The sequence below is a fragment of the Psittacula echo genome (assembly GCF_963264785.1).
Source record: "Psittacula echo genome assembly, chromosome: 6".
Lineage (NCBI taxonomy): Eukaryota > Metazoa > Chordata > Aves > Psittaciformes > Psittacidae > Psittacula > Psittacula echo.
In genome coordinates this window covers 16,275,639-16,300,390 of record NC_137743.1, presented here as the reverse complement: position 1 = coordinate 16,300,390, position 24,752 = coordinate 16,275,639, and the positions used below count along the sequence as shown (strand labels likewise).

The following is a 24,752-nucleotide window of genomic DNA, read 5'->3' as shown; positions in this document are numbered from 1 at the left end:
CATGCTCTTGAGGACCAGTAGGTAAAAGGGGACTTTAGGGTGACTGCAAGAATTCTGCTATCTCATTTTTCTTAGATTTAGTAGGTAACTTAGAAGTCAAGGATGATACAATGAGTAATTGCTCAGGAACAACCCCCTTATCATTAATGCCAGAGAAGGGTTCAATGTTCAGTTCATTGGTTAATTATTATTGGTTTCTCTGATTAAATCCACTTGTTTTCCTAAATAAAGCTATCCCTAATGCTGGGTCCTTCAGGCCAGAATCAATACACTGCTGAGGAAAGCAGCAACAGATAAGCAGTGAATGAAGCGGTCACTTCCTCAGCCCTTCTTCAGAGTGCTGATGGGACTCTTCTTTCTGCTGGCATAGATGTCCTGTGGCCTTGCTCATACCCACCTGGAGCACTGCTGCCACTTGCTCGTGACACCTTCCTATTTAATGTTCAGCCCCATCACTTGTCGCGTTTTCAGTAAGTCACAGCCCATCCTCACCCTGCCTTCAGTCTCTCATTCACAGCAGAAGCGCTTTGCTCAGCACTGGATGCCAACCATCTTTTAACATTCAAAGCAAGCACTTCTTCCCTTCCTCTACCCTCGTACCTGGGACATGCTCCTAAAAACTCACAAATCCACCTCACTGTCCTCCATCTCCTTCCATAAAACTTCCTTCACTACAGTACTCAGAAAATATTCACTGAGACCAAGCTAATCTGAGTGGAAAGAGCTCTTTAGCCAACAATACCACACCATTTCCCTGTGCTCTCCTGCCTTTACTCATCTGCTGTCCACCATCTTATAAATTAGGTTTTCAAAATCAGGCATTGCTTCAGAACTGTCTCACACAGGATCTGGGCCAGGACAAAGGCTTCTGAAAGGCAACTGACAAGTTAGTCCAGCCCTCACTGCTTATTGCTGTCTCTGAAGGGTTTGTTTCTCTGCTTGGTTCTGCTGTAACCACATGTCTAACCCCAAGCCTTTTTTGTTTCCCTTTTTCTATAAATGTAGACAAAAGGAAAGAAAAAAACCTGTGTTTGTACTGCTGGGGGGCTGTGTCAGCAGAACACTCACGTTAATTCAGCTACTGGTATCCTAATCTTCACCGTGACTCATGAAATCTTACAACATAAGCCATGAACTCTTAAATCACGTATTCTGAACTACTCTTCACCACAACCACAAATTGAATCATTTCTTCTTCTGACTTTGGATCCTTCCTATTGCCTGCACATCTATCAGTGCCGAAGCAGGCTCTGACATCAGCACTGAGCTGATGCACATTCCCTCCCCAGCTCCTGTGTTGAGAACTAGTATGTACATTCCCAAGATGTGTCTTGAAGTGACACCAATACCTCTGATGGATCCATGTGAAAGGGTGAAGGCCACCTGAGCTGCAGATACACCTTGGTTGTAAGTATTCAATGACCTGATTCTGTTTAAGGTGACAAAAGGTGCTGCCACCTTGTCAAATATTACATTTTCCTGTACATCCTCACAGGCTGTATGCTATTGCCAAGATGAGCAGACATCTGAAACTGGTTTTTGCTTCTCAAGAAGGTCTGCTATCTCTGCTGTCAGGGGGATTCTCTTCAGCTTTTGTGTCATTTGTAGAAGAGCAGGCAGCAATAGAAGTGCTTTCCCTCTGGGTCTCAGCTTTTTTAATGGGTAACTTTGATGCTGCTCAGATCGTTCGGTGGGTATTTTGAAGGGTAAACTAAGGCTTCCATGTAGGCAGCAATAACCAAACAGCCACATTCCCCTGACCACAATGTGGAGAACAAGCAGTTAGTGCTTCATGCTGGGAAAAGGACCTGGAAACTCCCCTAGTAAAAGCACCTTATCTTCCCAAGATATTCCATCATATGCCCACCCCACCTCAAGCACTCACAACTGAAGCCCTTCACTGTATCAGTCAAGACAGGTAGAAGCTCCTTCCCATTAGATTTTCATATGTTCATCACCTTTACATATCAATGTGCTTCTCTCTAGCAGCTGCTGTGTTGCTAACCCCCAGCTATCTTACTGGCTGACCAGAGCAGGCTTTTTTTTCCAGTTGTAGCTGTTTTCCTCCCTGGCATTCTGGATATGATTGTATTCTGGTGCAGCAGATGCCTGATTAATTCAGGCTACGTAACACAGATCACAGTCACACTTGTAAAACACAAATAAATCAAAAAGCACAGAAAGAGGGGGGCAGCTGCAGTGTTTATTTGACAATCACATGCAGTGCTACACAATTCAGTCCCCCTACTTGTTCAGCTTCCTTCCTCCCAGATAAAGCCCAACACCTTGTTGCTGCAACATCTGGAAATGAGTCCTTTTATGTAAAATGGCCAACATAAGTTTCCAGGCCAGGGACTAGTCATTCAGGAGAAGCCAAGGGAGGAGATGTCAGGCTCCATCACCTAGTTTGCATCCTCTGCAGCTTGAGGACAGAAGCAGTACCCATCTGTCCATGTGGCAGGGAAGACCCTGGAGCCCCAGCGCTCTTGTCCCAGCACGGTGCCTTCCACTACAGAATGTTCTTTGCAATTGCGTTCAGAGTCCTCACTTTGGCAACATCAGCCACCTTTATGGAGTACTCAGGGGCAGAAAAGGATGCTCCCATGGCAACATTCGGATTCCTGTCAGGAAAACCACTGGTTACTATCTGTAGCTTGTACAGTCAAGTAAGACACTAAGAACCCACAATCTCCCCTAGTCTCAGCAGTGACCAAAGCTGCTGGTACAACCTAAACCAAAGATGAGACAGTAACAGAAAAAAAGACTAATCCAAAGGCAAGAAACAGCATTAACAGAAACCCAGTGCAGACCTGTGGACAAATGTAAGCCATTCCACACCAGCCTCCCAAATCCTACATGCTTGTGTTAAAGGTTTAAGGCAACTACACCAGAACCTGCCTTCCTGAGTGCCGTACAAGCACACTCACAAATCCTAGGGTAGCAGTAGCAGAAGAAACGCCCTAAGGGACCAGGTCTGCACAGAACTCATGTCCAGATAAGGAGCACTGCTGGATTCACACACTGCAGAATACCAAGCCATGCATCACGATCCCAATCACAACAGCGCAATTAGCTCCCAAGAAGCTGGCTGAAATTTATGCCTGTTCTACAAACTCACGTTCCCACTAATCCAGCTTTTCCCCTGTACAGGTTTTACTAGCAAACAGAACTAAATAATCAGTTACCTGAACTTCATCCCCGAGTCGCGGGCTGAGCGAGCTGAGCAGTGGAACTCAGAAGCAGCGGAGCCTTCCAGAATCCTCTGCAGGTTGCGCTCTGTGATGCCACCCCCTGGTGGGAAGAATCGCGATGTCACACACAGCACAGATGGCACTGCCCCAGACCTAACATCACCCTGGGACCTACCCCTTAAAGGACAAAAACCACCTACACCAAAGGGAAAAGACAGCCTTTGGGACAGTGGAGACCCAGGCAGTGAAAAGTGATGGGAGAAGCCTTGGTTCATGCTCTCCCACAGATCTAGATCTGTCCCCAAATCCTCCGGAGCAGCAGCTGCAGGGCTCTGCCATCCCCAGCTGGCTGCGTGGCTTTCACTCACGCAGCGCATCCCAGGGCAAAAGACTAGGAAGCAGGGGCTTAAGGTCTACAGGACCTGTTACAGATGACGGTAAAAAAAAGGCATTACCTGGCACCACAACAATTCTTCCCTTCGCCTGGAAAAAGAATAACATCTTAGTGATACTGCTCAGCACCACATCCACATCTGCATCTGTGGGGCAGCAAAGAGACCTTACATACAGCATCTTCCATAAGCTCATGGATGCTACCACAGCTTACAACTAATGTACTCTCACTCATCTATTTTTTACTATTAACGTTTTACAAAGAATAGTGAAGAATAATACGCAGTTACAGCTAAGACAACTTGTCACCATTTCCTCCTACCTCTGTATCTCACCTGGCTATTTCTCAGGTACATCCATACCATTTTCCTAACAGAAACTATGAGACCCCCAGCAAGGACCTCACTTTGCTGTTTGCACAGGCTAATCCCAGCAGCTGCTGAAGCCAACTCCTACCATCCTCCTCCCAGTCTGTGAGCAAGAATAACCCAACCAGTCTCTGCTGTGAAGGCTTAGGGGTCCAGCCCACATGGACTTGGGAAAACTGATTTAGGCCAAGCGCTCCTTGACAGAAGTTCCCTTGCAAAAATGAGAGTTACCACAAAGGAGCTGGCTCCAAGAAATGCCCAGAAGGCAGACACAGTAACCCAGGGGAGCATAGGTAACACTTACCTGTTCTGCAAGCCTCTTGATTAAGGACAATCCTTCCAACGCTGAGCTGTCGCAGCCACTTGTCAGCACCCGCTCAAAGCCCAGAGAAATGAGGGTCTCCAGTGCCACCAGGGGGTCATGCACCATGTCAAAGGCTGAAGGACCAACACAACAGCTCAGAAATCACTTAGCTCCTCATGCTCTTAGCCAGCTCCGGAGACAACAGGACGGGTCCTTCTCACAGTGACTGCCCCGCAGGGAGCCACAGCTCCTGACTATAACGTCCCCTTCGCAGCAATGGTAGGGCCCCCCCCTCGAGCACCCGCTCTCCACACAGGATAGCAACACAGCCCCCCAAGCCTGGACACCCTGGACATTTCATCTCCTGGAGGATCAGCACAGCCACAGCCTGCTCTTGCACAGCTTTCCCCCTGCCAAAGAGCATTTAAGCTCAGCTCCAGCTCCCTCCCAACCCCACCTTTCCTTGGCAGCAGGGCAGAGGCTGGTCCCACTCACCTCGGTGAAATGTGACCGGCAGGGGACGGCACACTGCTGCAATAAGAAGACATACGATCAGTCAGGGTGGTACAGAATGTCCCTTGTGCTAGAAGCAGAAAAGCACATGAGGTGGAACAGCGTAGATGCTTCTCAAGCCATTGCTGGGGATCTCAGAAGAATCCCAGTACTTGCTAGGTACAATGCAGCTGCTGCTCTTTGGTGGAGAGTTCTTCTGCCCTTTTGACAAAGCAACAAACCTTTGTTTTTAGGAGTAACACCAAAATCTCACATCTCATCTGGACCATGCAGAACCCTCATCCCCACCAGAGATGTCTTTCTCTGCAGGAAAGAAGCAGAGAAGTTTTATCATCTACCTGTGGAAGGGATGAGATCAGCAGTCTTTCAAAGCAGTACAGCTGATTTTTATTATTTCTTTCACTACCTGCAACTTCTGCTCTCAGACCACAGCAAACCTCACCTGCAGGGCTCTATTCACTGTGCAAAGCTTATTTATTTTTATGAAAAGAAACCTAACTGTCTGCTTCCCTAAAAACACTGCTTCCAGCAGAGCATCTCATTGCTCTAGGAGAGGCAAATCCCGGCAAAACCCTCCCCCTTTTCTGCACTCCCTACAGCACATTCACCTTCACACAAGAACCTCAGCACCACATCACCAGAAAAAGGCTCATCTCTCTTTAGCTTTGGCTGTAGCTCACAGATAAGATGTGGAAGCAAACTTTCTCTCTACACATCAGGGGTCTGGACTAACATCTTCCCACTGCAGCTCCAATAGCCTTTTACACATTTCCACCTATGTCATGCATTTTCTCACAGGGTATGTCAGAAGAAAGAATGAACATGAGTTGCCAGTCACCCACAAGGCCAAAGTCCAGGAAAGCCATATTCTAGACACCTGTAGCAGGGATGACGAACAAAATAGAAAAAATGGCAAAGAAAATGAAAAAGAGAGAGAATCCAACAGTTTACTATCCTGATGCCGTCAGAGCAGCTCACCTAAGCCTCCCTCTTTCTGTATGAGCTGCCTGTGGAAGTGGCCTTTGGTCTACAAAGCTTCTTACAAAGAAAAAAAAGCTATTTAGCATTTCACACATACGACCATACATGGGACCGGAGAAGGCAGACAGAAACGGCAAGACCACAGACAAGCCGAGCAGACCAAAGCACCCTGCACAGCTCTTTCTACATCACCAAGACAGAGCAGCACTGAACTTCCAACCCCAGCCCCAGCGCAGATACCGCGTGGAGCTCAGCACAGCATTTGTGACTAGACACCCTCTTACCCAGCAACGCTGTGCACAGCTCCGTATCGATGCGCCCATCCTCAGTGAGGGCTCCAAACACCAGCCCATCAGCACCGTGCAGCTTGGCAAGGCGAATATCGGCTTTCATCACTTCCACCTCCCGGTCCGAGTAGAGGAAATCGCCGCCGCGAGGTCGGATCATCACGAACACCGGGACCCGCACGCACTGCTTCACCACCTGCAGCAGCCCTGCGGGCGGGCAAGAGACGGCTCGGCACCCAGCCACAAAGGCTCCAGTCACGGGGACGGGGGGGGAAGAGGGGAACCAAGAAAGGCAAGTCGGCGAGAAGGGAGATGAGTGGAAGGTGGGAAAAAGGAAGGGGAGAGAAAAAGGGGAGCTCCGGAGGCCGCACTTGGCACCGGGACCCCCAAGGGAGAGGACCCCACCGCAGGGCGGGGGCGAGACTCACCCACGCTCGGGGTTGTTCCTCCTTCCACGAGGCCCGCACACAGCTCGATCCTGCCGGCACCTGGGGAGAAGCACGTCAGAAGCAGGCCCACCGCGCTACCGCCGCCTTCTCTCCCGGGTTCTCCGGGCCTTACCTCCGCGCTCCGCGTTGACAGCGGACTCCACCGAGTCCACGCACACCTCCATGAGGAAGCCATCGTCCATACCTGGGCAAGATCGGCGCCGTCAGCCCGGCCCGGCCCATGGCGGCCGACCCGCTCCGCATCGCCACCGGCCCACTTCCGCCGCAAGCCCCACCTCCTCGCTCCCACTTCCGGCCTCCGCCCCCTGGCGTCCCTGGCCCGTGCCGCCCGCGGGCGCGGAGGCGGGCGCGAGCTGGCGGAGGCGGGCGCGGGGGGGGTGGCTGGAGCCGGCGCGCCAAGTTGGCGCGCTGCGGCACAGGCCCCGCCCCCTCCTCCCCCCCGACGCTTCGGCCCCGCCTCCGCGCGGGCCCCGCCCCCGCCTCGCACGCGCGCTCACCTGCGCTGGCGGCGCGCGGGGGTCGCTGCTTGGCTCTCGGTCACGTGCCGGGGATTGTCATGGTGACGCCCGGGTGTGTCCGGAAGCGGCTCTCGCCCCGTCTTCCGGCGTGCGCGCGACACTTCCGGCGTGCGCGCAGGGGATGCTGCGTGCTGCGTGCGGCGGCGGTGTCCGGCTCGCGCTGCTGGCGCGGGGCGGCGGCGCCGGGCACGTGCTGGGCCCAACTCCGGCCCCCGGCCGCTTTCCCCCGCAGCGGGGCCTCCAGCGGCGGCTCCTGCAGCAGGCACCGCCGCCCGCCGCCCCGCCCGCCGTGGGGAGGTGGCTCCTGGCCTGCAGCGGCGCCGTGGCCGGTGCCGTGGTGCTGGGCGGTGTCACCAGGTGAGCGCCTCGCCCCCCGTCCCGCCCGCTCCGGGTCCGCGTTGAGGCCCTTGAAGGGGCACGGAGCTGAGGGCGTCCCCAGCACCGGGGACCCGCTTAAGCGGTCACAGCTGCCCGCAGCTGCTCTTCCGCGCATGGGATCCCCCCCGCAAAGCACACCTGTGGTAGCCCCTGTCGGGTGTTTCCTCCTTGGTTGCTAGGGGATAAGGGTCATATTGTATCGCAGAATGGTTTGGGTTGGAAGGGACCTTGAAGATCATCCAGTTCCAACCTCCTGCTATTGGCACGGACACCTTCCAGTAGACCAGGTTGCTCAAAGCCCTGTCCAACTTAGCCTTGAACACTGCCAGGGATGAGGCAGCCACAGCTTCTTTGGGCAACCTGTGCCAGTGTCCCACCACCCTCACAGGGAACGACTTCTTTCTAATGTCTAATCTAAATCTACCCTCTTCCACTTTAAAGCCATTCCCCTTTTCCTGTTACTACGTGCCCTTGTTAAAAATCCCTCTCCAGATTTCTTGTAGGCCCCCATTAGGCACTGGAAGCTGCTCTAAGATCTCCCTGAAGCCTGTTCCTCAGGCTGAACAATCCCATCTCTCAGCCTTTCTTTACAGGAGAGGTGCTCCATACCCGTTATGTATTAGAAAGACTGCCCATTTTGTGCTGATGCCAGCTAGGGATAACATCCTCTTACACAGTTTTGGTAATTTTAGGTCTGACTGGTCACTCACAGACTCCCTGATCTCCATCCTAACTGTGAGTTTAAAGGTTGTCTGGTGCAAATAACAGTTTTCACTTCAGTTCAGTACATTTCCATACTGAAAGGGAGTGAATTGTGCCTGTTTGCGTCTCTCCCAGGCTGACAGAATCTGGCCTCTCTATGGTTGACTGGCATCTGGTGAAAGAGATGAAACCCCCAAGAACACAGCAGGAGTGGGAAGCTGAGTTCCAGAAGTATCAGCAGTTCCCAGAGTTTAAAATGTGAGTGTGCAAAAGTGGAAGGAGGGTGGGCTGGGAGCATCACGCCTGTGACTGAGCCACTCGAGGGGCTCTTGTGGGAGGGAAAATGCTTTTGAACATTACTAGGAAGGTGCACAAAGCCTGTCTGATGGTGGCTCCTTCACTGTCACTTCCTTTCTCTGAGGAAGGTGACACCGTGTTGCAAGGTACAGCATAGGACTGCTACATCGCATGAAACAGTTCTTTGTTTTCATGTCTTTAACAGCCTGAATCATGACATGACGCTGACAGAGTTCAAGTTCATCTGGTACATGGAGTATTCACATCGCATGTGGGGCCGGGTTGTGGGCTTGGCCTACATCCTGCCCACCGCTTACTTCTGGCGAAAGGGCTGGCTCAGCCGCCCCATGAAGGGCTGTGTTCTTGCGCTCTGTGGGCTGGTCTGCTTCCAGGTGAGCACGCTCTGTAGCATCTCCTGTGAATATCTTCTCATTGAGCATAGTTGAGACAGAGGGGTTCATGAAAGCTTGGGGGGTGTCAGTGCTGCGAGCTGGTTGAAGGCAGAGGAAACAAGTTGCTTTACCCCTAATGTTTACCTGTTCTTAGTGGTTGCTGCTGCCATGTCTGGCTGTAACCCCTCTCCTGTGTTTTCAGGGGCTGCTGGGGTGGTACATGGTGAAGAGTGGGCTGGAAGAGAAGCCAGACTCATACGACGTTCCTCGTGTCAGTCAGTACCGTCTGGCAGCACACCTTGGCTCCGCACTGATTCTGTACTCTGCTAGCCTGTGGACAGGTCTGTCTTTGCTGCTCCCACGACACAAGGTACAGAATGGTGTGTCAAGATAGTGTCAGTTCAGAGGGTTGGGGAGTAACGTGAAGGGTGAGGGAAGGGTGTGAGAGGTGGTGGTGCTTCCTTGTCAGTCTCTGTTCCTGACTCTGATCTAGTACTGCGTGACAAAATACCCTTTCTGTAAACTTCTTGGTTATGGAGCGCTTCCTTTGTCTTGTGCTTTTCCGCTCAAAAGTGGTTAGTCTTGGAGTTTGTGCAGGCTCAGGCAGGGCTGTGTCTGGCTGGGCGCTTGTGCCAGTAACTGTTCAGTGGCCAGTTCAGTTTCTGCACAGGGTTGGACTCAATTAGTTGTGGTTTTGAGGAACCGCTGAAGTGTGGCTGTGCTGTGTGGTGGTCTCTATATCCCTCCTGTAAAATCCAGGCTAACCCCTTGGCTTGTATATGCATTAAGGCTTTTCTTACCTACTGCAAACAGTGCTGGATATGCTTTGTATTGATTATTTTATTTATTTAATTATTTATTTTACAGTTACCTGAAACCCATCAGCTCATTCGCTTGAGACAATATGCTCATGGCACTACAGCTCTCATTTTCCTTACGGCTCTTTCAGGTAAGACTTTCATTGTCCCATCTGTGGCTCATTCCCTTATGCCCTCTTTTGTATTTTTTGTCTTCCTCTGGTTTATCCAGGACTGTGAGCAACCCTGTCATGTTCTCTGGGGAAACTTCACTGCTGTCAGGGAACCTACAGTCGAGAACCTCCCTTACTAGTCCTTCCTGAGGAGGTGGAGAGGCACCTTCCAGCTTGCCTGTTGCTGTGTGATCTCTGTATATGTTTCTAAAAGAAAATTGGGGTCAAGCGGAGCTCTTGAATCAGAGCTGTACAACTTGGAGTGCACCTTCGCCTACTCTGGAAGTCTCATTTCATGCTCTGGAATTGCAGGTGCCTTTGTGGCAGGGCTGGATGCTGGCCTCGTGTACAATTCCTTCCCCAAAATGGGAGAGCGCTGGATCCCAGATGATCTCCTTGCCTTCTCCCCTATACTGAAGAATATCTTTGAGAATCCTACAACTGTACAGTTTGATCACAGGATCTTGGTAAGTGCTGTCTTCCTGCTATGTCTGTGCTGCTTCTCAGTTGCCTCCTGCAGCCAAGTTGTCCTCTTTGGGCCGTGGTTCTGTCAGCTTGAGTGATATCCAGGACACCCAAAGGTCCTGAGAGCGTGTTACAAATTTGCTTCTGCAGACGGAGGAAGTTTAGCACTCTTATTTGTTTTCAGTACGGTCTCCTTCCTTGAGGATGTCTTCTTCCTGCACAATTTATAGTCTTTGTGTCTCCTTTTCCGTGACACCAGCTACCTACCAGAGTAGCCCTCGCTACTGAAATGTCTGGGAAAGTTATGTGAAATAAATCTTGGAAATCCTGATGTTGAATGCTTCCTCCAGCTCTTCTGGACATGCTTTATACCATTAGCACTTTGTGAAAGTAGAGCTAGTTAGAGCAATCCAGATACTAAATACTACTGCCAGCACTGCTGTAGGCTAGGCCATCACTAAGGTTGAAAAGATTAAGTGACATAGAAGAGGAGTCACCTGAGATGACCTAAACAGCAAGAGAGCACTGAAGCTTTCACCATTAGCTGTCAAGGTCACAGATGGGAAGAGGGCAGAAATAATCCCTGAGGAAGACATGAGGAAATGAGGAAAAGCTGTTGGAAAGTAAAGCATTAATTTGGAGAAAAATTGAACTCTCTAACTTTAGTTAAATTTCAGGGTCATTAACGTGGTGGGCATGGGAGTCCAGCATTTGGTCATGGACGCTGATATGTTTCTACAGTTACATATTGCTCACAGAATTTCTTCGATTGTATGGAAGGTGCAGCCAGAGGCCACTGCATCAATTTCCTTTGAACTCTGCCTGAAAGGTGATTGTTTCTCTCCCCATCCACAGGGAATCACTTCTGTCATGGCTGTCACAGCACTGTACCTCTTCTCACGGAAGATCCCGCTCCCTCGCAGGGCCAGGATAGCAGTGACTTCCTTATTGGCTGTGGCTTGCTTGCAGGTACTCACAAAATAGAGTTATTCCCAGCTTGGGTATGTGCTGGCCCCAGGAGTGGGAGAGAAGAGGTGGAGCTGCCTGGACCTGCGGCCTCACTGCATGCACCATCTGAATTGGAGGGTGGGAAATCTGGCTGTGGCCATGAGCCTTTCTACATCGTACTTTGTGCTGAGGATGTGTGTCAATGGTGCATTCACAGATGCTCTTACCTCTTCTCCCTTCTTGGCAGGTGGGCCTGGGCATCTGCACCCTGCTCCTGTATGTCCCCACACCTCTCGCGGCCACACACCAATCGGGCTCCTTGGCACTTCTGAGCATGGCGCTCTGGCTCATGAGCGAGCTCCGGAGGGTTCCCAAGTAACCGGCCAGGGGAAGAGCCCCCCGGCACAGCTGTGCCCAGAGGCGGCAGAGACTCTGCACCCCAGGCATGCGAGGATGCGCGCAAGGAGGGGGTGTCGGTTGCGAATGCGAACTTTGTAACATAAAGGCGTTTTTACGGAGCGGCTGGTGTCTGGCTGGGTGCCTCCTTTCCGAAGCGAGGTGAGGCGGGATGCAGAGGGCTCCGAGACAGCGGAGATGAGGCGGAATAGGGGGGGCTCCGGCGGCAGCGGCCAGGAAGGGGACACCGAGCCGAGCCCCCGGGGCGGGTAGGACCGGGCTTCCTTTGGCGCCCCCTGGCTTTGGTCCGGCTTGCGCCCGGCTCCGCGTCTCCGCCAATGGGAGGTGACAGTGGCGCCAGCGCGCCGCGCTCCGCCCGCGGATTGGCCGCCGCGTGCGGCTGTGGGCAGAGCGGCATCCGGTGCGGCGGCGGTCGGTCGGTTGGCGCAGCCATGACGGCGCACAGCTTTGCGCTGCCGCTTGTTCTCTTTTCCGCCTTCTGGGGGCTCGTGGGCATTGCCGCCCCCTGGTTCGTCCCCAAGGGGCCGAACCGCGGGTGAGTGAGGAGGGATACCGGGGATGGGGGTTGCAGGACCGGGCCTCCTGCTCCTAACGCCGGTGTCCCCGCAGGGTGATCATCACGATGCTGGTCACCACCGCCGTGTGCTGCTACCTTTTGTAAGTACTGCGGACCGGGCGCCTATACCCCCCTGTTTCTGCGGGCCCAGTGGTTGCTGCTCAGACTCCAGCTCATCGATGAGTGGGACAGCCCCTGGCCTGCGGCCTACCTCCCTCCCGGGGCAGCAGCCTCTCTGCCGGCCCCTTGAGGCAGCACCCTGCCGGGATCCTGGGATGTGCTACGGGGGCTGACAGCAGGTTGGGTTCCTTTGCAGCTGGCTCATCGCGATCCTGGCCCAGGCCAACCCCCTGTTTGGGCCGCAGCTGAAGAATGAGACCATCTGGTACGTGCGCTTCCTCTGGGAGTGAGCAGTCCCCAGGAGCCAGTGCCTGAACAGAGGCCCCCCTACCCGAATCATCACCGTGAGTGCACAGGGGGCCGGGGTGGCAGAGGTGTCCCCGCTTGCCTGCTAGTGTCTGGCTGGGGAGGGAGTTCAGCCTGGCCCTTGATGGGTGGGAGATATTCTGGCTTGTGTACATTGTGACAGTGGTGAGTTGGTGCCTGTGTGGGGTTGCTGAGCACTTCCCGCTGAGCTTGTGGTGCTCTAGATTTGTGGGAGCTCCCTCATGGATGCAGTTTAGTGCTAACTTCTCTTTTCTCCCTCCCCCAGCTCTTGCTGCTGTTTCAGCCTCCTGTACTAGGCACCCCCCAGAGGTCCTGGGACAGAGGCTGGACCCACTGCCCCAGCACACCCTGAGCACTGCAGTCTGGACCAGTCCCTGAGCACAGGAGGCAGCACTCTGGGATGAGGGCCTAGTCAGCCCAGCCCTGGGAGCAGCCACACTGCCAGGGAGAGATCCCCTCAGCTGGCCAAGTGCTGCAGTCACTGACACTGAGCAGTGTCCTGAGAGGGATCTGTGTGTAGTGCCAGCAGATCCTGTCCCTGCAGTACTCGCCCTGCTCCCTCCCATGCACTCAGCCCTGGCCCCCCAAGGGAAACCCCTGCTCGTAGCCCGAACTGCCCAACTAGTTGCCATATCCCTGGTTATTTCAGGCACTGGCTGCCCCTCTTCATGAGCAAGGAAGAGCCCATTGTATCCTCTGTTGCCTGGTCAGTCCCCTGTGGTGGGGGTGGTCCTTGCTTCAATTCTGAGTGGGAGAAGGGAAGGCTGATCCTGGAAGAGCATGTCAACCCCCTTGAGTGTGATGAGGGAGGTGCTGGGTGCAAGGCAGGGGGTTTCCTTGCTTGGGAGCCTGCTGCAGAGGATTAAAGGGGTGCTGTGTCTCCTCCCATCTCAGCAGCGAGGGAGCTGCAGTAGTGTCTAGATATCATCACCACCCCAACCTGTGTCCAGGCTCTGAGAAGAACCAAGTAGGGCATTGTGGTTTAGGTTACCCTTTATTTATGAGATAATTTATCTGTATTTATTTATTTGTCTGTATTTGTTAAATTTGTGTTGTGGAAATAAATCTTTTTCCTAGTAAGTGATGCTGGAGGCAGTCACTTGCTGTGTTGAGGCTGAGGAACAGTTTTGGCTTTATTCAGACTTCCTCCCTAATCGTGCTCTTGCGCCATGAGAACAAGGATCATTGGCTATTGGGCTGGAGGTTGGCAGCACACCAGTGCATGGAAAGTTTTCTCCTTCATGCCACCTGTGCAGTGGTCCTGTGGGACCAGGGTCACACACAGGCAACAGCATGTGCTAGAAGGAGAATTGGGTACCTGCCCAGCCTCACTTGTGGTATGTGCCTGTGCTAGGTCCATCCCCACAGCCGTGTAGCAGCTGGAGAGCTTAGTGGCCTGTTTCCCAGCTGGGGTAGGGAATAAGGTAAAAACCCTCTTCCAGAGGCTCTGAGTGTCCAGGCTTTTCCATTTAGGGGAAGGCAGCAGAGGATGCTGTCTCCAAGGATCACAAACAGTTAAGTTTGGATCAGAGCTTCCTTTGCTTGGAAGCTTTTGGAGTTGAGCTAGCTGAACTGCTGGAATTACAGAGAACACAGGCAAGAAAGCAGCTGTATCATCCCTCCACAGCACCATGAAACAGTGCTATGCAGACATATTGGCCCCATCACAGCATCAGCTAGGAGCTGTTGCTGCTAAAAAACAAGACCTATCTCAATGGCTCAAGGGGTTTGTTTATTGCTACAGGAGTGGCAGCAGCTGAGTTCAAGTAAAAAGTGACAAACTTCATTGGTTCATTGCTGGGCTCCAGCCCCAGGAGTGGAAGGCTTGTGCACAGCTGGGCTGGAGTGAGGTGGTTCCCCCAGGGGCAAGGCCAGCCTGCACGCATGTGGGACAACCATGGGTCCTGGTTTGTGCCTGATTAACGTGGGGGACGCCACGGGGCAGATGTGCCCAGGAGGGAATGTACAGAAGGAAAAGCAGCCACTCTGGTGGTGCTTTAGGGACCAGTCCCTGAGCCCTCAGGGCTGAGCCTGGGACGATGGGTGATTGTCCTAGGAGAGGGAGACATGGCAAAGAGCAGGACAGCTCTTAAGGAATGCTCTGAGAGGGGCCAGGCTGGGCAGAGCAGAACAGCTCAGTGGAACTCTTGGCTCACCTGCATCCTGCAGTAACTTTGCTGGCCACTGCTGTTCTCCTGCCCATGGACTTGTCAGGCACTGCAGAAGGGCCACTCCCGTGATGAGCTACAGCACCGCACCAGATTGCTCTGCAACCCCCTGGTTGAGTCATGGGGTGGTCCAGTGCTTGAAGCCACAGCCCTGGGTTGGCCACCTCAGTGATAGTGTCCTGTTTATCTGAGGGACCTGCCAGGGCTGCAGCTTTGAGCCCGCTGGCAGCAGAGGACTTTGCTCTACACCACGTAGCAAGGCAAAGGCCAGAGGCCAAGGAATGCAAAGATTACATCTGGGGCAAGGCAGAGAGCCAGGCTCCACTGTCCATAGGTGTCTCAGGAGCCCACAGGCTCTGGTTCTGATACGGAGATGATAAGAGTGCAGAGTTGAGATGATCTTTAAGAAGGAGTCCAAGCCCTCGGAGTCCAGGCTGTGAACCAGTCCTGGTTCAGCTGGTGCAACTGAACAGCGGGTGCCGCCGGTGTCATGGCCCATTCCCCTGGCCCAGCGGCATCACCACCTTGTCCAGCCAGAGCAGGTTGAGCTGAGCCAAGCGCAGCTGCCGGTGGTGGATGCGGCGCAGCCGCAGGAGGTAGAGGACTATGGCCAGCGCCACGACCAGGATGCAGGCGAAGAAGAGATAGTGGTTGTAGACAAAAGAGAGGCGCAGCCAGGAGGTGTGTGCTTGCCGGATGCTTTCCTGCCGGAGATCCCTGTGGAGAAAAATGTCAGGACTGGCCTGGGATGCCGTGGGGTACTACCAGGGTCTGTGCCACCGCTCCCCCTTGCCAGGGGTGGCAGAGCTGTCGCCTGGTGTGGTAACTCCTGCTCCTCCCCAACCACCTTTCCCTGAGCAATGCCATCAGCAAGCCAATGGTACCTGAGTGGCAGAAACCGTGTCTTGTAGAGGATGGCTCCCAGTGTCCACTGCACCTCCCGGTCATACACCAGCTGGGCCGTGCGCAGGCTCGGGTAATCCAGGGGGAAGCTGAAGCCCTGGTGAAGGACTTGGTACATCCAGGCTGATTTGAAGCACTGATACCTGCAGGCATGGCAGGGTCATCAGCCAGGCACTACCACCCCTACCCTGGTCCCTCATCCCAGCAAAAGCCCCACAGAAGGCCCAGCCACAGCACTCCCTCAAAGCCACTTACTTCAGCCGGTGCTGGTCAGCATGAGCCGAGTAGAGGCCGCCATGGAAGCGGCGGGTCAGTACCTCCCATCGCTGGCTGCAGTATTCCTGGGGGAAGGAGAAGCTGGGGCTCAGAGCAGAAAACAGACCCCACTCCTGCCCAGCCCAGGGCTGGCGCAGCACCCACCTGGGCAGCAGAGGTGAAGGTGGGGGCACTGTAGTGGCCCCCCAGGCGCAGCACATCCTCGGTGCAGTAGAAGAACTCGGAGAAGCCATAGAACTCACTGTTGCCAAAGTCAATGGGTGCTTTGTAGGCCCCCACCAGGGAGGCCTGGCTGCTGTTGGGCCCAGCCAGGAGGGGCTGCAGCAGCTCTGCACAGGCTGGCCAGTCCCCTCGTCCCCGCACAAACAGGGTTTGTCCACCCCTCACCACTGTATCTTCCAGCCCCATGGGCAGGCAGGGGTCCAGGAAGGGCATCTCGGGGCTCAGCCCCATCTGCTGGCCGTGCAGGCTGGAAAACAGGAAGGAAAGGTAATTGCGCAGGGGGTCCTATACTACCCCCCAAAAGTCTAGTCTAGTGCTGTCCTACATCCAGATGCCCCCCACACCAGACAATGCCATGTCCCCTTGTACCCCACAATGCTGGCACCCACCCTGCCACCTCCTGACAAGGCCAAACTTGCCTGATCTGTCACACCCACCTGCAGCCATAAGCCCTGAGCACCTGTGGGGTGCAACAAGGCACAGCGCATCTCTCCCAGCTCACAGGGATCTAGGCCCCTGCACATCCCCCAGGGACCTGGAGGCAGGGTTTGCTCCTGGCACAGGAGTACCTGGGCACTAAACCTCTCCACCTCTGGCGACAGCTTCACGAAGGGAAGGAGAGACAGGAGAGAGAGCCCAAGGTGAGGGTGCAATGGAAAGATGTGCTGAGTGAATCGGTGCTGGAGAAGGAGGGAAAATCAGAGCAGGAAAAGCTGAAAGCCACCAGAGAAGCCTCCCCACAGCCTGCTGCAAAAGGAGGAGGAGGAAGGCAGGGAGCTGCAGCACTGATAACACCTGCCAAGCCCATGCACCCTGTGCCAACCTCACAGCTGCTGCCCATGTGGCTATGGGAGCTGGCACTGTCATGGGCAGCTCCTGAGGCAATGTGACAGGGAAGGTGTCATGAAGGAAGCAGCACCCCATTTCGGAATGTCCCAGCAGGGACACCGCTAGGTGAGGCAGCAGTACCGGTTGTGTACATAGGTCTGGTTCAGCACAAGATCCTCGTAGCGCTGACGGGCAAAATTGCCCCCAAAGCCCAGGAAGGTGTTGACGTAGACACGATACACATGGCCAGTGTGCTGCACATCACAGCCCAGGTTGAATTCTGCCAGCAAGCTCTTAGCAGCCTCCTCCTGGGGACACAGAGAGGTCTATGGTCAGCAGCAGCGCAGGGAAGGTAAGGCCTGCTCTCAAGGACACATACACACCTGCTGCGGGGAGGAGAAAGCTCCGGAGTCAGGCACTTCGTAGGCAATCTGCAGGGAAGCACCCCCCATGTCTAGGATCCCAACTGTTCGCTTCCGAACCAGGGACTCTCCCTTGTCCCCCAGCGCTACGGTGACCACCGCATCCTCTTCTGCAAACCACAGCAGTGTGTCAGCAAGGGCCTGGTACAGCATCTCCTCCCTTCCACTGATAACCCCCACTGCAGCCTCATGGGGCTCCTCCACCCCTGCAAGCACTCCTCAAGGATCACCTGCAGGGCAGCAGGTCCTGGCACTCGGGACTGGCCATCTCCTTGCTTTGTAGGTTCCGTCAAAGCATCCACCACTGGAAGCCACTACAGGAACACTACAAACCTTCTCTCCTGGATTTTCACCCAAAATGCCGCAGATGCCCCCCTTAGAGGGAATTGTTACTGTGACTGGGACAGGTGCCCCTCTGGGTCCCAGGTCCAGGAGGGTTTCACATGCATGGCTGGCGTGTCAGGCACTGCCTGGCCAGAGGAGCAAACGCTGACTGCTCCAGAGCTTGCTGCTGGAGCTTGCCCCAGCAGGACTCTGCTCAGAGCCTCCCAGGTGCTCTACAAGCAGCCAGACTCACCGTCATCATGATCAAACCGTCCCAGGACAAAGTTGATGCCAATCCAAGCATACACACCTGCATGACATAGAAAGGGTCATTATAGCAATATACTAAAAGGAACCAAGCAGTGCTTCGTGGCAGCTCCTACCTTCCTGTTTCCCTGAAATCACTTCTGCATGTGATGTGGAGAAGAGGAAATCAAATTCTTGGGGCACGTTTCTCACCAAGTCCTCCAGGATTGCAGCTTGCTGCCTGCAAGGGCGCAGGAGAGGGACATTCACCAGGGATGCTCCTTTGCAGAAGTGCAGTAGATGGTAGGAATCCTGCTACAACACACCTCACATTCAGCCCCTTGCGCCCTGCTGATGCCGCCAACGCACTTTGCGGATGAGAAGCTAGATCAATTCCTTCGAGACTTCAGTAAAACGTGTCTCCTCTCAGCTACCTCTCAGTGTGCTCAAAGCACACACTTTCCTTTCTCAAATCCCTGCCCAGGATTCCCAGTTCTCCCAGTAGGCTCAGGCCAGGGTAGCGGTCTTCCCCCTTCTCATGGCTGAGGCATCCCAGTGGGTCCCTGGCTCCCCCAACAAGGCACAAGTTCTCACCCCTCGGGCAGCAGCCGCATGCCTGCTGTGCACAGGATGTAAAGCGGCGTCTCCTTGTGCTTCCGAACCGGGACATGGGTTGCCGCGAACTGAAGCAGAGGCCGCAGGTAGGGCGTAGCTTGCTCAGGGGCCACTGCTGCCGCCACAGAGATGCCTGCCCGGGAAGAAGGTGCCGTGAGCCGGGCAGCGGCTGGTGCCCATCCCACATAAGGGGACCAGGAGCAGCGGCACTGACCTGGTTTAATCTTCTTGACGACGGGGCGGCTGTTGCGGTCCCTCATCTGCCTAATGTCCAGCAGGTCGTGCGGGTTCCCGTTGTGCGGAGGCCAGAAGTACACAAAGATCCGGGACCCGCTGCTCCCGCAGTCCACAACCACTCCGTAATTAAGGGCCGAGTCCTCGGTGTCGGTGGCCGTCAGCTCCTCCGCCCGCGCCAGGTACCTGGGAACCGGGGAGGAGCGGACACGACACAGGCTGTCTCAGCACCGCGGGCAACCGTGCGCCCCGCGCCACAGACAGCCCCGTCGCCGCTCACCTCTCATCGCGCCGAGCGGAGCGGCCCGGCACGGCCTGGCGGCGAGGGGTGGTGGTGGCCAGCAGCAACAGCAGCACCACGATGACAGCCAGCCCCAGCGCCATCGGGCGCTGCCGCGGTGCCTGGCACGGAGACGGGCATGATCCCGCCGAACGCCACGACGGGTAGGAAACGCTGATCCTGCGGGCAGAGACGACAGCTCAGCAGCATGCCCGGGGCAGTCCCAGCCCCGCGGCCCGGACAGGCCCGGCCCGGCTCACCTGGCCATGTGCGCCCGCCGCCGCTCGCCCGTGCATCGCCCCGCTGCCCGCACCCGCCACCGGCACCGTCCGACACGTCACCAGGCGCCGCCAGCGCGGCCAATAAGCACCCCCGCCGCCGGGCCTTCGCCGGGCTGCGCTCCGCCCACTGCGGTCGTGGAGACCAATCGGCACCGCCGGCCCCCGGCAGAGCCATGCCCACGCCGCCCGCTGACCAATCGGGACCGGGCGCGACGGCTCCCCCAGGCGGCCAAGGGCCGCGCTTGGCTTCGCCCTTGCTCCCGCATCCGACCTTCGCCGGGGGACGTCACGCAGAGCGTTCCCCCCTCGCGCCCTATCGCAGCCTTCCTATCGCCAGTTCCCAGCCAATCCGAGGAGCCCAAATAAACAACACGCGCCGAGAGCCGGAGTGGCGGATGAGGAAGCCAATGGCGGCTCTCTGGTCCCGCGGAGAGGAACAGCGGACGGGCCAAAGGTCGCAGGCTCACTGCCCAATGGGCTGCGCGGAGGGGAGGGGCGCAAAGTTGAGACACCCAATGGGCTGCGTGGGCCAGCGGGGCGGGGAGTCTCGGAGGCCAACCGGCAGCTCGTCGGAGCGCGCCGGAGGGAGCTGCCGGCCAGTGGCGGCGTCGCATCCGCGGCAGCGGCGGCCAATGAGCGCGGCTCGCGGGGGGCGGGAGGTGTCGGGCTGAGCCAGTGGGCGTGCGGCTGAGGCGGGCACCGGGAGGTGCCGACCAATGAGCGCTGCGGGGCGGGGCGTCGCGGGAGCAGGGGGGCGGGGCAGCGCGGCGCGGGGCCGGGGCGGCGGCGGTGGCGGCGGCGCCATGGAGCTGGGGGCGGGAGCGGGGGCGGGCGCGGGCCCCGGCTCGCGGGGTGGCGCGGAGTCGGGCCGCGTCCTGCTGCTGCTGATGGGCGGCGGCGGCGGCGCGGGCCGCGCGCGGCGGGGCGGCGCGGGGGCGGAGGCGGGGCCGGGTCCCGGTGCCGGCCCCGGCCCGGGGGGCGCGGAGGCGGCGCGGGGCAACGAGCCGCGCTCCCCGCCCGCGCCCGACTACGAGGCGCTGCCGCAGGGCGCTGCCGTTTCCACGCACATGCTGGCGGGCGCCGTGGCGGGCGTTATGGAGCACTGCGTGATGTACCCCGTGGACTGTGTCAAGGTGCCGGCACCGGTGGCGGGGCGGGGGGCGCGGCGGGGCCGGGGAGAGGGCGGTGGCAAACCAGGGCATGCCCGGATCGGGCCCCCTGTGGTGACGGGCCGCTCGCCCGGGCCTTGTGTTGCAGACGCGGATGCAGAGCCTGCAGCCGGAGCCCGCCGCCCGGTACCGGAACGTGCTGGAGGCCCTGTGGCGCATCGCCCGCACCGAGGGCGTCTGGCGGCCCATGCGGGGCTTGAACATCACGGCCACCGGCGCCGGCCCGGCGCACGCCCTCTACTTCGCCTGCTACGAAAAGTTAAAAAAGACGCTGAGCGACGTTATCCACGCGGGGGGCAATAGCCATGTGGCCAACGGTACTGCTCCCGGGGCCACGGGGGCTGCCGGCGGCCACCCCCCGCCACGCCGGGCGGGGAGCAGGGTGGGACAGGCCGAGCCGTGGCGGTAGGGAGGGCTGGCGCAGTCCCGCCGCCATGGGGCTCGGTGCCGCGGGTGTGCTAAAGCTGTGCTCTCTGCAGCCGCGGTTCTGGGCAAGGGGAAGCACCAGTCCTGCGCCTGCCACGGCCGCTCCCGGGTATCTGGCTTGGAGGAGGTTGGTGGTCCCGGCTTGGAATGGTGCTGGTGGACGGGAGCTGCCTGCAGATGAGCTGGGCCGGGTCACGGTCCCGTGGGTTGGTGGTGCCGGAGCTTCCCCAGCAGGGCCATGTGGTCTTGCCATGACGCCCATTACTCGTCTCGAGCTGCCACAGTGGGGAAGGCATGGGGCCGAGGGGAGAGCAGGGCACGTCCCGTCCTCAGCTCTGTTCTGCAGTGTTTCTCCTCCATGGGGCATTGGCCGTCCTCAGAGTGCTGCAAGCTGGTGGCCTTGGCCTGTCCCTGAGGGCTGCGCCCAAGCAAGTACTGGTCAACCCATGGGACTTGGCAGCCTGTCACAATCCTCTCACTGTTTCCTTGAGCTCTCTGGGTGGGAACTGCTGAGGACTGGCCCACCAGGGAGATGGAGGCCACCTCTGGATCTCACCCTCTTCCAGGGGCCTCCTCCTGTGCCTTGGCAGGGGACTCGGGGCTGTGGTGGAGCCCCGGGATCCCTCACTTCCCCACTTCACATGTGGCAGTTCTTGTTTTGCAGGTGCAGCCGGGTGTGTAGCAACGTTGCTCCACGATGCAGCCATGAACCCTGCCGAAGGTAACGATGGTCCTGGCCTGCTGGGAGGGGAGGATTGGGGTATGCTGGTGCTGCTCAGGTCACCTCTGCAGTATGGAGGGTGTGCTCCTCATTGCTCACCTGACTGCAAGAATCCTTTGGGGGCCAGTGGCTGTGGCTCTGGGTAGGAGCCCAGTGGCTGTTACAGAGGGGGTAGGTAGAAGAGATGAATTCTGGGGAGCACAGCAAACCCCAGCTTAGGAGGAGCAGGGAGGGCGCCAGGCTTCCATCTGGGAATTTTGCTGGGGGCAATTACAAGGAGCAGGAGAGAAGGCAAGAGGGATGCAAGCTGTACTGCTGTAGTTATTCCAAGTGTGTGGAAATTTGGCATTGCCGTGGTGATGTCTCAGGAAGATGAGGTGCATTCTGGGGCTGTGTTCAAGAAGAAAATGAAAAGAATGGGATACAAAAGACGTGCTAGAGAAGTCAGAAGAAGGGCAGTCTCATGCTGTGGGATGTCTGGAAGACATTGATTTTGTTGAGCCTGGTATGTATGAAAAGGCAGTTTGTAATTAGAGTCTGAGCATGGTGGGAAAAGGAGGAATAATGAGGAAAGGCCAGTCATAATCTTACTTTTTCCTCTTAAAACCAGAGGGTTTGTGCCAGCGCAGGCTGCAGTTGATCTGGGCCTAGCAAGGCTCCTGCCTGCCCAGTGCCCAGTCACAGGACCCTGAGGAGCTGGCAACTGTGTGCCCAGACCATTGTCATTCCTTTCCTTGAGCTCATCTTCTTACCATGGCTGTAGTATTTAGTCACATCATTTTTAGCTCCTTGGGGCCACGCTGAGACAGGACTGGGGCAAGCTGCACTCTGGGCTCCCCTGCCGTGCTCTTGGATGTGTTGTGGGGGTTTGGCATCTGGTCCTTGCCCCAGAGCGGCTGTGTTTCAGCAGTGGCCACTGATGGTTCCTGGCTGGTGGGCTCTGCGATGTGCTGTGGTTATTGTGGGGACTGCACAGGGGGATGATGGGGAGGGACAGGCTCGTCCTGGTCAAGAGGTGTCTGGGAGGTAACAGATGTGGATGGGGTTCTGACTGTGGGGTAGTTCTGTGGGGTGGAGAGACATTGGTCACTTGGGAGTGAGGGTGAATATGGAGTATAAGTGCCTGGTATCAGAACAATCCCTGGGGCTGTGGCAGCTGTGGTGGTGGTGTCTGTGTGGTAGCAATGCCTCAGCATGTTAAACGGCTGCAGTCCTGCCTGGGGACACACAGGGCACTGCTGGTCCAAGTTATCTGTCATTGCCTCATAAGCCAGTGTCACCAAACTCCTTGCGCTTAGAAGGAGCCTGGCTTTGTCCTTACCCTTCTCTCTCCACTTTTCCTTCGTGCCTGGGTCCTGGCTGCTGGCTGCCGCCGTCTGTTCCAAGTGGTCAAGCAGAGGATGCAGATGTACAACTCGCCTTACCAGCGTGTGATGGACTGTGTGCGAGCTGTGTGGCGCAACGAAGGGGCTGGAGCTTTCTACCGCAGCTACACCACCCAGCTCACCATGAACATCCCCTTCCAAGCCATTCACTTCATGACCTATGAGTTCTTGCAAGAGCAGCTCAACCCCCACAGACAGTACAACCCAGGCTCCCACGTGGTCTCCGGAGCCTGCGCGGGGGCTGTCGCTGCTGCTGCCACTACACCTTTGGACGTTTGCAAAACACTGCTCAACACCCAGGAATCCCTGGCCTTGAGCTCCAACATCAGCGGACACATTACAGGCATGGCCAATGCCTTCAGGACGGTGTACCAAGTGGGCGGTGTGACTGCCTACTTCAGAGGGGTCCAGGCAAGAGTCATTTATCAGATGCCCTCAACAGCAATTGCCTGGTCTGTGTATGAGTTCTTCAAATACATCCTCACCAAGCGCCAGGAGGAACGGCGGGCTGGGAAGTGAGCCGGTGCCGAACGCCGTTCCAGACCTGCTTCACCTCCCCTCCTGGTTTGTCTTCTGATGCCCCTCCCATTCAGTTTGATTTGTGTTGAAGAAGGGGCAGCGATGTCGTCATTTGCCTTCGACTGCTGCAGCTCTGCTCAGGCTGCACGGCTTGCTTTCTCCCAGGGTCCTCCAAGATGTCCCACTGGGAGCTGCAGCCTGGGTCCTGTTGCCTGGCACTTCAGTGGAGCTGTGCTCCTGTCCTTCACCAAAACATCCTCTCATGCAAAGCTCACCCCTCTTCAGAGGGGAAGGTGAATGTCCTGCCCTGCCTCTGCCAGGACCAAGCTGAGCTTGCAGTCGCCAAGGAGGTGGCAGCAGCACTGCCCGGGATGCTGGGGGCTTTGCCTGGCTTTTGGCTGAAGCAAAGTGTAAGCCTTGCCGTTGTCTTGTAGCACGCACACATGATGCTGACCACCCCGGTGGAGGGCAGGGGGAAGGATGGCACTTGAGGAGGGGAGCCTGTAGGTTTGTTTTTGTTCCTGCTCTTGACGCCTCCAATAAAAACAGTTCAGCTCTATCCTCATGTCCCCTTCTTACTCCAGTGGGGCACCCATCAAAAGAGAGCAGTGGAGTTTGGGGGTAGCATTGTGCTGAGGGGGCCTGCCTGTTCCCCCCACCCTGACAAGGTGCAGGGAGGAGTGTGGCACCCATCCCCTTTGGCCGTGGCCCATCACTTGCTGCTGGCATGGCTTGTGACCCCACTGGAGAAGCTGGGGTTCATGCTTCTCGTCCAGACAATCCCGCACCCTCATTCTGACTAGGGATCCTCAGAATGCTTCCAAACTGCTCTGAACTGAGTTGTTGACAGGAGGATCCCAGGTTGTGTGTCAGGGACAGCACAGGAATCACAGGGCTTTGTACACCTCACACAGGATGTTTGGGGTTCAGCAGGACTTTTGTCCCTGATTTTGAGTAATTAAACTAGTTTGATGCTTGATGAGCATCTTAAAATTTATAGAATCATAGAATGGTTTGGGTTGGAAAGGACATAAGATTATCTAGTTCCAACCCTGCTGCCATGGGAAGGGATACCTTTCACAAGACCAGGTTGCTCATGGCCTTGTCCAGCCTGGCTCAAAGTGCTGATATTTTCTCTGATCTAGTGAAAATTAATG

At 56.3% G+C, this 24,752-nt stretch overlaps 5 protein-coding genes across 9 annotated transcripts; 3 read left to right on the top strand and 2 right to left on the bottom strand.

The window, feature by feature from the left end:
* Nucleotides 1–2,201: 2,201 nt before the first annotated feature.
* Nucleotides 2,202–7,064, bottom strand: CUTC (cutC copper transporter; the record flags this gene model as incomplete). Of its 4 annotated transcripts, none has more annotated exons than XM_080622077.1 (9): nucleotides 6,984–7,064; nucleotides 6,599–6,670; nucleotides 6,466–6,525; nucleotides 6,035–6,244; nucleotides 4,752–4,787; nucleotides 4,257–4,390; nucleotides 3,647–3,674; nucleotides 3,186–3,291; nucleotides 2,202–2,621 (listed from the first exon to the last, which is right to left on the bottom strand). In XM_080622077.1, the coding sequence occupies exons 2-9, from the start codon at nucleotides 6,666–6,668 to the stop codon at nucleotides 2,510–2,512; spliced, it is 756 nt and encodes a 251-aa protein (XP_080478203.1). In that variant the 5' UTR covers nucleotides 6,669–6,670; nucleotides 6,984–7,064. The 4 variants fall into 4 exon arrangements, with proteins under 4 accessions (XP_080478203.1, XP_080478204.1, XP_080478205.1 ...); XM_080622078.1 differs by lacking the exon at nucleotides 6,984–7,064 and adding an exon at nucleotides 6,762–6,773; XM_080622079.1 differs by lacking the exon at nucleotides 6,984–7,064 and having other exon boundaries at nucleotides 4,752–4,784; nucleotides 6,599–6,753.
* COX15 (cytochrome c oxidase assembly homolog COX15) lies at nucleotides 7,061–11,594 on the top strand. Its single transcript, XM_080622076.1, has 8 exons — nucleotides 7,061–7,361; nucleotides 8,220–8,342; nucleotides 8,587–8,773; nucleotides 8,976–9,143; nucleotides 9,641–9,722; nucleotides 10,056–10,210; nucleotides 11,064–11,177; nucleotides 11,404–11,594. The coding sequence occupies exons 1-8, from the start codon at nucleotides 7,126–7,128 to the stop codon at nucleotides 11,533–11,535; spliced, it is 1,197 nt and encodes a 398-aa protein (XP_080478202.1). The 5' UTR covers nucleotides 7,061–7,125; the 3' UTR covers nucleotides 11,536–11,594.
* A 296-nt stretch (nucleotides 11,595–11,890) lies between these two features.
* Nucleotides 11,891–13,603, top strand: ATP6V0E2 (ATPase H+ transporting V0 subunit e2; the record flags this gene model as incomplete). Of its 2 annotated transcripts, XR_013957266.1 has the most annotated exons (4): nucleotides 11,891–12,108; nucleotides 12,183–12,230; nucleotides 12,446–12,593; nucleotides 12,842–13,603. XR_013957266.1 is itself a non-coding variant. In XM_080622081.1 (3 exons), 3 exons carry the CDS (start codon nucleotides 11,891–11,893, stop codon nucleotides 12,537–12,539), a joined length of 360 nt encoding a protein of 119 aa, XP_080478207.1. In that variant the 3' UTR covers nucleotides 12,540–13,603. The 2 variants fall into 2 exon arrangements, 1 of the variants encoding a protein (XP_080478207.1); XM_080622081.1 differs by having other exon boundaries at nucleotides 12,446–13,603.
* A 9-nt stretch (nucleotides 13,604–13,612) lies between these two features.
* On the bottom strand, nucleotides 13,613–19,559 carry ENTPD7 (ectonucleoside triphosphate diphosphohydrolase 7). Its single transcript, XM_080622075.1, has 12 exons — nucleotides 19,355–19,559; nucleotides 19,095–19,274; nucleotides 18,795–19,000; nucleotides 18,560–18,713; nucleotides 18,103–18,206; nucleotides 17,973–18,029; nucleotides 17,357–17,505; nucleotides 17,115–17,281; nucleotides 16,068–16,392; nucleotides 15,903–15,988; nucleotides 15,629–15,790; nucleotides 13,613–15,461 (listed from the first exon to the last, which is right to left on the bottom strand). Exons 1-12 carry the CDS (start codon nucleotides 19,360–19,362, stop codon nucleotides 15,233–15,235), a joined length of 1,827 nt encoding a protein of 608 aa, XP_080478201.1. The 5' UTR covers nucleotides 19,363–19,559; the 3' UTR covers nucleotides 13,613–15,232.
* A 604-nt stretch (nucleotides 19,560–20,163) lies between these two features.
* SLC25A28 (solute carrier family 25 member 28) lies at nucleotides 20,164–24,143 on the top strand. Its single transcript, XM_080621079.1, has 4 exons — nucleotides 20,164–20,508; nucleotides 20,633–20,861; nucleotides 21,635–21,691; nucleotides 23,078–24,143. Exons 1-4 carry the CDS (start codon nucleotides 20,179–20,181, stop codon nucleotides 23,593–23,595), a joined length of 1,134 nt encoding a protein of 377 aa, XP_080477205.1. The 5' UTR covers nucleotides 20,164–20,178; the 3' UTR covers nucleotides 23,596–24,143.
* The last annotated feature ends 609 nt before the right edge of the window (nucleotides 24,144–24,752 follow it).

Coding starts and splice junctions, on each gene's coding strand:
- SLC25A28 (XM_080621079.1), top strand. CDS start 20,179: ATGGAGCTGGGGGCGGGAGCGGGGGCGGGCGCGGGCCCCGGCTCGCGG. Junction 20,509..20,632: donor ACCCCGTGGACTGTGTCAAG/GTGCCGGCACCG, acceptor CTTGTGTTGCAG/ACGCGGATGCAGAGCCTGCA. Junction 21,692..23,077: donor AGCCATGAACCCTGCCGAAG/GTAACGATGGTC, acceptor GTCTGTTCCAAG/TGGTCAAGCAGAGGATGCAG.
- COX15 (XM_080622076.1), top strand. CDS start 7,126: ATGCTGCGTGCTGCGTGCGGCGGCGGTGTCCGGCTCGCGCTGCTGGCG. Junction 8,774..8,975: donor GTGGGCTGGTCTGCTTCCAG/GTGAGCACGCTC, acceptor CTGTGTTTTCAG/GGGCTGCTGGGGTGGTACAT. Junction 9,144..9,640: donor TGCTGCTCCCACGACACAAG/GTACAGAATGGT, acceptor TTTATTTTACAG/TTACCTGAAACCCATCAGCT.
- ENTPD7 (XM_080622075.1), bottom strand. Junction 16,393..17,114: donor CAGACCTATGTACACAACCG/GTACTGCTGCCT, acceptor CCTGTTTTCCAG/CCTGCACGGCCAGCAGATGG. Junction 15,462..15,628: donor ACACGGTTTCTGCCACTCAG/GTACCATTGGCT, acceptor TTTTCTCCACAG/GGATCTCCGGCAGGAAAGCA.